The sequence below is a fragment of the Silene latifolia genome, chromosome 11, assembly GCF_048544455.1.
Source record: "Silene latifolia isolate original U9 population chromosome 11, ASM4854445v1, whole genome shotgun sequence".
In the NCBI taxonomy this organism is placed as follows: Eukaryota; Viridiplantae; Streptophyta; class Magnoliopsida; order Caryophyllales; family Caryophyllaceae; genus Silene; species Silene latifolia.
Genome location: NC_133536.1, coordinates 97,564,369 through 97,576,092, shown reverse-complemented (window position 1 = coordinate 97,576,092; position 11,724 = coordinate 97,564,369). Strand labels below are relative to the sequence as shown.

Sequence of the window (11,724 nt, the reverse complement as noted above, 5' to 3'; positions counted from 1 at the left end):
AAATAACACATACGGGAATAAACAATAAAACATATTTGAATATATACTCCATATATGGCATGACTGACTACTTAGCTACCATATTTGTAGTTTGTTTAAAATAAAATACGAAGTAGCAATTGCTACAATTGTACAATATGTCTATATAGTCAATATGGTGTAATAGTAACAAAATTTAATATACATGCATGTTCAACGCAAGGAAGAATAAATAGAATTATTGTCAGTAGAACAAATTATGAGAAATTACCTTCTATGCACATTAAAATTATTGAATCTTATTATTACTGATATGTTGCAGACATGAAGCTCCTTGAAGAATGTAGAAGAAGATATGAAGATAGGCTAGGAAGAGAATGAAGATTAACTTGAAGTATATTAGTTTTTAAAAGATAGTTGTATTAGAACTGTAGAGATTGAATTAATTTGTATTCAAAGATATATTTCTGTATTAATCAGAATAATCGTTTTGTACATCTGTTACATGTATATATAGTGGTTTGTACCAATTTATAATAGATTCTTAACCATAGTTTCAGCTAACCATAGTTAGTCATAACAGAAGAGATTAGTTACTTGATAACTAATTCTAACTAACTATCAAACTATTCAACTAACTATATATCAAATATTCCCCCCTTAGGCTGGAGGGTCATGGAAAACCAATCCAAGCTTAGAAGCAAGAAGCTGATGTTGAGCAGCCCCAAGAGCTTTAGTCATCAAATCCGCCAGCTGATGATTAGTCCTGATGTGTTTAGTAAGCAGAAAACCTTGGTCTTGTTTGTCCCTAACAAAGTGGCAGTCAATACTAAAATGTTTACTTCGCTCATGGAAAACTGGATTTGTTGAGTTGTGAATAACAGCCTTATTATCACAGTACAGATCAATAGGTAGCTGAATCTTGATCCCCAAATCCTTCATCAGTGTTGCTAACCATACCAACTTTGAGGTTGTATATGAGAGGCTTCGATATTCTGACTCAGCAGAACTTTTCCTGACAGTTGCTTGTTTCTTAGTCTTCCAAGAAACTAAAGATGATCCTAGGAGTACACAGTAGCCACTTAGGGACTTGCAGGAATAAGCACACTGACCCCAGTCAACATCACTAAAGGCCACCATCTGCAGATTAGACTGTGCAGTGTAAAACAATCCTGCATTGATAGTGCTCTTTAGGTATTTGACAACATGTAAGGCAGCTTACATGTGAGGCAAGCTGGGATTGCTGACAAACTTACTAAGATGTTGCACACTGTATGAAATTTCTAGCCTTGACATATTCAAATAAAGTAATCTGCCAATTAATCTTCTGTATTGTTCTGGATTTTCTAAAACTTCACCTTGATCCACAGAAAGCTTCAATCCTTGTTGTTGGAGCTAGTGTCCTCCACAGTTAGTGTGATAACGTGTATAAATCTCTTATAGGTTCACAGGGTATACTTAGTATTTTATCAGTTGATTAACGTTTACTAATAACGGTTGGCTTGCTAGAAGTTTGACGTTATTATCATACTTATGGCGGTGATCAACTGGTCCCTAAAAGTCACACCTAAAGGATGTGTTTGAGAGATGTGATTATATGAAAATATTATCACATTGATGCCTTATATGACTAAAAGGTTAGTCCATGTATTTGACTAAAAGGTTAGTCAATGTGATGATGAGTCGATTATTTAATACAATTGAATAATATCAGCTGAGACGAATTAATTGTTAATTCGTAAATTGAATATAAACTGTTATATTTAATTAATGTATATAACGTTAGCTTAAACGAATTAAGATGTTAATTCGTAATTAAACATAAACGGTTATATTTAATTAGCAAATTATAAATATGCGATATTTATAGTTAATGTATATATTATACGAAATTGTCATAATAAATGATGACAGACCAGTATTAATAAATCGACTACAAACTGTTGTGTGTGGACTTATTAATACGTGACGACATAAATGACAATTGATAATAATACACATTTTATACAATATGATAACAACCTAAAATAAGAAGATTTTCTCCTTATTTTGTTTGGTTGTTACACGAAATAAAGAAAAACAAATAAGAAAAAATCTTCCCCTCTTTTTCTCCTTTTGGACGGTTATATAGGAGAGGGGGGAGGATCATTTTCTCTATTGTTTTTTACTCCATACTCTCATCACCAAACCCTAAAAATAATTAGGAATTAGGGTTCTCTTTCTAGCAAGAAAAAGGCATTTCTCGGAGCATCTTGGGTGCAACGATTAGGAGAATATCGATCTCGATATTTGTTCTTAGGCCAAATTGCTAGGACCGGAGGTTAATTCTAATCTCTATTCTTTTGTTTATACTTTTCGTTTATGACTCGTAATTTCATATTTCATAATTTCGTTACAATCCGAATTTTTCTTGATGAAATATACCGATATTTCTAACACTTGTTGCATTGGAAACTTGACTGACAGACAATTTTCCATTTGTAAATCAGTCAGGATATCCATAATGTATTTCCTCTGATTGATCATTAGACCTGATTGATTCCTTGAGATTTCTAAACCAAGGAAATATCTCATTTGGCCTAAATCCTTATTAGAGAATGCAGAGTGTAAAGCTTGTTTAATTTGCTTAATCTCTAAACTTGAAGTGCCAGTCAACAAGACATCATCCACATAGACTAATGCCACTGTAAAAGACTGATCTGCTATATTATTTTTAGTAAATAGGGAATAATCAATCCTTGATTGTAAATAACCTTGAGTCTGAAGCAACTTTGTTAATTCCTTAATCCATTGTCTTGATGCCCGCTTCAAACCATATAAGGATCGTTTTAGCTTGCATACTTGACCTTCCTGAACTATATACCCTTCAGGTGCTTTCATATAAACTTCCTCATCCAAAAAACCATGCAAGAATGCATTATTGATATCCAACTGATATAAAGGCCAATCTTTTGCAGCTGCAACAGCTAGTAAAGCTCTAACTGTTGTGAACATAGCAACAGGGGAAAATGTGTGCTTATAGTCTTTATCATTTACTTGATTGAATCCTTTGGCCACTAATCGTGCTTTAAATCTTTCCACAGAGCCATCACTGTTATACTTAATCTTGTAAACCCACTTGGAACCAATAGCCTTGTGCCCTGGGGGCAAAGGAACAATCTCCCAAGTCTTGTTAATTTCCAATGCTTGAACCTTCTTTTGCATTGCTTCTATCCACCTAGGATATTTCTGAGCTTTCTTATCGATATAAGACTCATGTTCAAGTATGGCATTGGAAAGGGATCCTACATACTCAGGAGCAAAACCCTCTAAACTCTTTAAAACTTCTACCTGGAAAGCTCTAGACTGTACTGAACTTGTAGAGGGGTTTTGTCCAGGAAGCTGAGATTGAAAACCTTGTAACCAGGTAGTCATCTGCGTAGGCCTGGTAGATCTTCTGATAATAGTGGGATCAGGTTGAATATTTTGAGAGAAAACACCAGTGCTCTCAAGTGGAGCAGTGGATTCTTGAGAATCAGACATATGTTCAGAATGCTGAACATTCTCTGTATTGCTTGAATTTATAGTGTCCTTGACTATCTTTGGCATAATAACAGTAGAATCTGCTGGATTTACCAGACTACTTGTAGTGATCTGTAATTCTTCATATGGCTTGTCCTTTTTAAAAGAAAATATCTGCTCTTTAAACAATACATCTCTACTAACAAATATCTTATGCAAATTCAAATCATATAACCTGTAACCTTTCTGACTATGTGGATATCCAACAAAAATACATTCTCTTGCCCTACTACCAAATTTATCTGAGAATGTAGGTGGCATAGATGCATAACAAAGACAACTAAAGACCCTTAATTTATCTTAAGTAGGTGCTGAATTAAAAAGCAAATCATATAGAGTCTTATTGTCAATCACTGGTGTAGGCATTAGATTTATTAAATATGTAGCACTTAACAAAAAGTCACCCCAAAACTTGATTGGTATGTTTGTATGAAATCTGAGAGCCCTTGCAGTCTCTAAAAGATGCCTATGCTTCTTTTCTACCTATCCATTCTGTTGGGGTGTGCCCACAATACTAGTTTGATGCAAAATACCTTTACTTTTAAAGAGAGTACCACAATGTTCTTGCAAGAATTCTGTGCCATTGTCTGATCTAATAAGCTTAATTGAGGCATGGAACTGAGTTTCAACATATGAAAATATATCTCTAATCAAACTATAAACTTGGTCTTTGTTCTGAAAAAGAATGGTGCATGTATTTCTAGAAAAATCATCTAATATAGTAAGAAAATACTTAGCACCAGATAAAGTAGGTCACCTATAGGGTCCCCAAACATTTAAATGTAAAAGATCAAAACATTGAGAAGCTCTACTGTTACTAACAGGAAAAGGAAGCTTGTGATGTTTGGTTAAGATGCAAGAATCACAATGAAACTCATTTCTCTTTATTATAGGAGTATAACCTGGTACATACTTCAGCTTATTAATGGACATATGTCCTAGTCTTGAATATAAAAGTGCAACTGAGTCAAATTTTACAAAAGAAAAAACTTGAGATTTAGTTACAGTACTGATGTTCTTATTACAGATAACTTCCTGAATCTTTCTAGAAACTACTTTCTTAAGAAGATTAACTAAGTACACAGACTGTTTATCCAAATTGTGTTTGTAAAACCTGTAAAGATCACTCATCCTCCTTCCCTTAGAAACAACCGGTTTACTGGAAAGGTCATGAAATACACATTCATGAGAAGTGAAAACAACAGACAGATTATTGTTATCCAATAGCTTATTGACAGACAACAGGTTTTGTTTAAAATCTGGTATAAAAACCACATTTAGTAATTTGATCTTGTCATTTAGAACAACAGTACCCATTTGGTGAACAAGCTTAATACTACCATCAGGTAATCCGACTTTAAGAGGCAGCTTAAAAGTATGAATATTTGTTAAAAGTCGAACATCATAAGTCATGTGGTCAGATGCACCTGTATCAATTATCCAATCACTTAAACATTTACCTTTATTAATATTAAACACACAAGAATGAAAAGTGATCATACCTGCAAAGTTAGCAGATGATAGCTTGGATTCTTGATCAGAAATTCGCTTAAGAACCTCGTCAACAACAGAAAAAATAAAACCATCCAGCATATCAGAATTGAGACCAGTATTGACAGAAGTAGCAGCATTAGTAACATTGAAACCATCATGAGATTCATATTGGATTAAGCTGTCATCAAGAGGAGAATCAGCAAACATAATATCAGCAGCATTTGCCCACCTGGTTGGCTGTGTAGATCTTGGATAAGAAACTTTCTCCTTTCCCTTATTCTTGTCACCAGGAAAACCTCTGATTACAAAGCAGTTTGCTGGGTTGTGTCCAGTTTTTTGACAATGAGGACATTTAGTCAAACCAAAACAAGTCTCCCTTGTATGACCATTTTTGTTACAGTGATCAGGGTGCTTCATAGGAAGTGAACTGCTACTAGGAGTTTTAGCAGACTGAAAAGATAACTTCTTAGAATTAGGATGTTTGAAGCTAGCATATACATTGGCCTCAGTTAGAATAGCAACAATATCAATGATTTGTCTCTGGCGCTCAATCTTTTCTATTAAACTCAAGACTTTATTCATAGTAGGTAATGGCTCTATTGATAAAATTTGAGATCTTATGCCATCATACCCACTATTTAGATTCATTAGAAACTGGATAACCTTAGCATTGTTTTCCCTTTCCACCATTTTTTTTAACAAGGAACCAGTACAAAGATTAACCTTCCCACAAGAACAGGCAGGTAGGGGGTCTAAACAGTCAATGGTCTCCCACAAATTCTTCATCTTGCCATAATACTCAATGAGAGAAAGATTGTCCTGAGATACATCCCCCAAATCTTTGATGAATTGATAAACTTCTAAATCATTAGACTGCCCAAAACGCTCTAGTAAATCAGACCATAATGCCTGAGATGATGTGACATACTTAAAATTTTCCCTTAACCCCTTATCCAAAGAGTTAGAAATCCACCTCATCACCATAAAGTCACATCTCTTCCATTGTTTGTGACGTTTATCTGTGACAGGAGGCATAGCACAAGAACCATCTAAAAGACCATCCTTATTTTTAGCTGCTAATGACATTAAAACTTCTCGTTTCCATCCCAAGAAATCATGTCCATCAAATAAAAAGGAAGCTAGTATAGCAGTAGGTTGATCAGATGTTGATAGAAACAAAGAATCATCATAATAATCAAGTGTAGATGCAGAATCAGATGAAATAACCTCAGGCATGATGACAAAAAGGATAAAACCACAACAATATATGACAATCAACTATGTAAAATAAATAAACAATGAGTGCGGAAGCGTGTATACCTCTATTTGTTGATGAGAAGAGTAATCAAGAAACAGATAAATAATCCAGATTCGTGAAACTGTGCAGAATATTGATACCATATTGAATCTTATGATTACTGATATGTTGCAGACATGAAACTCCTTGAAGAATGTAGAAGAATATATGAAGATAGGCTAGGAAGAGGATGAAGATTAACTTGAAGTATATTAGGTTTTAAAAGATAGTTGTATTAGAACTGTAGAGGTTGAATTAATTTGTATTCAAAGATATATTTTTGTATTAATCAGAATAATCCTTTTATACATCTGTTACATGTATATATAGTGGTTTGTACCAACTTATTACAGATTCTTAACCATAGTTTCAGCTAACCATAGTTAGTCATAATAGAACAGACTAGTTAGTTCATAACTAATTCTAACTAACTATCAAATTATTCAACTAACTATATATCCAATAAAAATCTATAAAAAAAAGTGTTTATTTCATCTCCATCATTATATGCTCATACTTCATATACCAACTTGGTTCAATACTGATATTGTATTTACTTTGCCAATAACACCTGAACATAAAAAGTCATGGAATTAGTAAGTAACAATAATAAAGTATAAAGTACAAATAATAGTGACGGATAAAAATAGATCAGTTGGTTATATTACACGAAAAATCACGTAAATAAATCAGTATTAGTGACAATCTAATAAAATTTTAAATAACTAAAAATTAAGATGTAAAAAAAACTTCACTAAACACGGTGACTCTAATAAAGATGTAGATAGTAGGGGGGAGGTGTACTCCTATTTATATACTTCGTAAGCTACGGAATATAAGACTCCTAATCTAGTCTTTTCCAATTATTACCTTATATGAGGGAGCTGTTAAGCATTAGACATCTGAAAGAGTTGGAGACTCGATAGTATTTAACATATTCATTTACTTTAAAGAATGTACTAAATTCAATATTCGTGTACATAGCAACGAAGCAAAACCAAATCATCACAACACTCATAATGCCAATTAATTAGACGTGTCTAATAAGAATTTTAGCCTAAATATAACATTAACCGTATGATTGTTAATAAATTTTATCATGTGCTAGAATCTAAACTATAAAAAATTATATTATTTATTTATTTGAAAGTGTTTCGTAAAAGTTGGACTCTCTATAATTGCACAAAAAAAGCTTCCTTTAATAATATAGACTAGATTTAATGCCCGTGCGATGCACGTGCCACTGGTAATATTGATGTGACTCATATCTGAGCACATTTAGTCCCCAAATTAACCTCGTTCCCATGCTTTCTAGCATATATTAGGGTCATTTCTTATCTTTAGTTTCCCATTTTGCATATTCTTTGAGATTTTGTATCCTTGGTAGGAGAGGATTGCTAACCTTGCATTTATGGAGTGAAATGGAGCTAAATGGATAACATCTAATGACCAAGCATCAAAGAGGAGACCGACACTAGAGGCCTAAGCAAATAAATAAAGTGAAATGGGAAATGATGAAAAGATCCGTGCATCCCCAACACGATCCCCGCGGATTGTTAAGGAGCCAAACAAGAGAAGAACCCTGTGCCACGATCCGAGCGGCCCGAGCTCAGGACGAGCGTCCCAGAGCCAGAATCCAAGCGTCTCCTAGACAATCCGAGCGGATCTTCTTACAGGACCAGCCGTGCCTCAGGCGAGGACGCGCGGATTCTGGTGGGAGTTGCAGCATGATCCGCGCATGTCCCTCGGGATTAGCAAGATTGTTAAGTTTTTCATAGGGTCTTAATCATCATTTAAGCCCTTAGTAACCCTAATCCTGGTACTTAATTTTAGTATAAATACCCCATTGTACAATCTAATTATCATCTTATCATAATCATTCTCTTAATTTAGTCTTAATTAAAGTTGTAATACACATTTAAATATTAATCACATCTTAATCTTTCCTTAATTTCTCAATTGTTCTTAGTTTTAGTTGGGTAATTAGAAGATTATTTGGGTTTATTGGAGGATTGACAACCTTCCATCAATCATCAAGTTTACTTCTACTATTCGATGCTTTATTATTTGGATCATCTCAAGTAGGTATAATCTCTTTTACCCTTGTTTAATTATTGTTAATCACATCATTTATTCATCACATTTTGCTTTGTTAGTATGATTGACAACCTTATTAACATGTTAAACTTGATCATGAGTGAGTAATCCTTTAGCTAGGGTTAATGGGGAATTAGGGAAAACAAACATGGGAATTGATCTATGCTTAATCTAATATGTTTTCATAATTAAATTGCTTGCTTGTTGTGATTTCAACCTATGCACATGTTATGTTTGATGAAACCTTGCATTTTTTACCCATCTCTTATCTTTTCAATGAGGTTTGTAAGACATAAACCAACTCGAGCCTTGTTAGACCATGTATAGAGTTGAATAGGAGGAGACTAAGTCGACTTGTAGGTGTTGTACAGTCTAGATGACTCGGCTTCGGGACCTAAATCTTTCTAGGGATTGTAAGATATACACTAACTCGATCCCATCACAACAATAAGTGCTTGCTTCTAATTGAGAACATGTTTGTATGATCTATTTCCATGAATTCCCTATGAACCCATGACACCCTAGTGCTTTTAACCAATTGTTTACAAACCCCTTTAATTGCTTTACTTTATTTTCATTCATCTTGTTGATTAGTTTACATTACATCTCATCTCAATCCAATTTGTGATACCCTAAGACATAGCTACTTGCAATTGAAATCTTAAATCGATACCCGTCCCTTGGGATCCGACCTTTACTTACCTTAGTTTTTAAAGTTATAAATATTGTTTTGGTTGGTAGTGACAACGACATAATACCGCTACGCACACCAAAAATGGAGCCGTTGCCGGGGACGGTGTTCAATTGATTTGATTTTCATTAATTGTTTTTAGTTGTGTCTTTGTTTACCCTGGGGAAGTCAATCTCCTCAAGGTTGTTCTAATTGTTTTCGAGTTGTTTGATAATTTGCATGACTAGGAGATCACAAGGTAATTTATTACCTATTGATTTCGATATTGAAAGGACCTTAACCAATAATAGAAGAGTTGCTGGAGGTACTTCAAGAGTTGTAGGTATTGGAGAGATTGTGGACATTAAACCAAATAACATTGAGTTTGTCAACCCTTTTACAAGAGAAGGAGAGGATAACCCAATTCAAAACCAACCACAAAATCAACCCATAATGCCTAAATTTTCATCTCATTTCATACCAACCGAGGAGAACCTACCAAACGGTACTCCTACACCACCACATTTAATCGGTAATTGAAAGGATTCTATAACCCACAAATTAAACCCTTTTAATTATAGATCTAAATAGATGTTGATCTTATGCATGCATAACATAATGTAAATAGAAAAGTAAGAACAAAGTTCCTTACATTGATGAAATAGAAAGGATTGACTATTCTCCTCCGTCTGACTCCAGTTGGTATTGGAGGAAAATATGTCAAACCAAGGGCATTTTTGAGATTGCTTATCGGCAACAGGTATGGAAAAAGCAGAAAGGCCTAGATTATACAGTAGCGAAAAGTTATGACTACCTTAGAGACAGAGGCGATAAAGTTCAGTGGTATGAGTTGGTCTGGCACAAATGGTCTACTCCTAAGCATAGCATCCTAGCATGGATTTATCATCACAATGGCTTAAATCTAAAAGAAAAATTGCAGAGATTGGGGATTATTGATGAGGATACCTGTTTTATTTGCGGGCTTGCATCAGAGACCAAGGAACATCTTTTCTTTAGATGCGAGTACAGTATGAAGGTTATAGAGGCCGTTGGAACTAGACTAAACATCCGGTTACCTACACAGAATTTGCTTCAATGGCGCCTGAGTTGCAGTGGCTCAAAGAACAAGACTGGGATCTTGAGTGCCATCATAAATGCATGTATGTACAATATCTGGAGACAGAGAAATACGAGCGGATTTTAGCTTCAGATTTTGCGACCTACTAAAATTGCTTCCTTCATCATAGCTGAGCTCCGAATCCGTCTTATGGGGTTTGATTTGAGTAAGGTGAGAGATGAAGATAGGAGATTGATTGAGTAATCATCAGGAGTTAATTTGATTTTGCGTTTCCGGGGGATGTGTGATTTGGGGGTTTTTGTTGTCTGAAGATAAGGTTCCTCTATCTTCTTTTGTTGTTTCGTTTGGTGTTGACCCGAAATGGGCTTGGCTTGTTTGTAGGGAGAAGGTCAGTGCTTGGGTCTTTTTCTTGTAATTGGTGACGGTTTTTACCTTTTTATATAATATCTTACATTTTATCAAAAAAAAAAAACATTTTTCTTAACTTGTTCTTGAGCTCAAAATAAATGGATGATCCCCTTTGTCTCAAAAGTATGAGAACCTCCTATCAATTGGACCAAGACTACCCCTTAAAACTACTAATTAATTGACTAGATTATTTTGATAGTTAACCTTAAATATAATCTAATATTATCTTATATTACTACTTCTAGTAATTTATAAATTATATTTTAGAACAATTATTTCTCAATCTTTATTTTTAGAGAAAATGTGAAGAGTAAGAAGTAAGAAAATGTAAGAATGAATAATGAAAAATAAGAACAGTTCTTATTATGGTGGAGGGGGAAAATCGGTGGCATGGAGGGGAGAGGAGAGCCAATGCATGCTCTTTTCCTTTTTGAATTTGTTCTTATCAAAGAGTATTAGGGTGTAGATTAGGTTAGAAAGTTAATCATTGTGTTTTCCACTACACAAAAACAACTCAACGAAATCACCCCATTACCTTACAAAACCCGGTGGCCCCTTGTAATATGGAGTCCATTTTATTTTTGTCAATTTGTCATTTTGTCATAGAATGTGTAACATGTAACATGTAACATGTTATTAATAATATTAATGCATATTTAACAATTAAATATCATTACATATATTAATACACTTATATATAACAATTGACTAGTAATTCATGATTACAAGTGTATAAAATGGTCCATGTTAATGTAATCTACAACAAATTGTAATTATCATTAACCGATCATTCTTAATTTAATTGTTTCATAAACAAAGTTTTAGTAATATATAACATTTTATTTACTAAAACGAATCTTATTTAATCGAATTACAATAAGATTCATATTCTCACTCACATATGTAATTGTTCAATTTTTAAGGAATTAATTAATCCGTATCAGCATACAATTAATTAATTTATCTATTAAGGGAATCGTCCTTTAGGTGTGACCTTAAGGGATCAACTGATCACCACTGTCAAACGACAGTAATGTCAAACTATAGTCAGTCAATCATTACCGATTAATGTTGATCAGTTGACGTATAAAAATGAATCATCCCTTTACGTATTCTTATCATGATTTTTATTAATGTGAT

General features: G+C 33.9%; 1 protein-coding gene across 1 annotated transcript; it reads right to left on the bottom strand.

Moving 5' to 3' along the window:
* Positions 1 to 639: 639 nt before the first annotated feature.
* LOC141613699 (uncharacterized) lies at positions 640 to 6,270 on the bottom strand. The gene is made up of 5 exons (XM_074432443.1): positions 5,043 to 6,270; positions 4,546 to 4,967; positions 4,074 to 4,215; positions 2,404 to 3,782; positions 640 to 1,167 (listed from the first exon to the last, which is right to left on the bottom strand). The coding sequence occupies exons 1-5, from the start codon at positions 6,268 to 6,270 to the stop codon at positions 640 to 642; spliced, it is 3,699 nt and encodes a 1,232-aa protein (XP_074288544.1).
* Positions 6,271 to 11,724: the final 5,454 nt, after the last annotated feature.

What these genes read in the sequence shown, in the direction of transcription:
- LOC141613699 (XM_074432443.1), bottom strand. Translation starts at nt 6,270, where the DNA reads ATGCCTGAGGTTATTTCATCTGATTCTGCATCTACACTTGATTATTAT. An exon ending in ATCATCTGCTAACTTTGCAG is followed by an intron (nt 4,968 to 5,042) that starts GTATGATCACTT and finishes TAATTGATACAG; the next exon opens with GTGCATCTGACCACATGACT. An exon ending in GTAATAAGAACATCAGTACT is followed by an intron (nt 4,216 to 4,545) that starts GTAACTAAATCT and finishes ATTCTTTTTCAG; the next exon opens with AACAAAGACCAAGTTTATAG.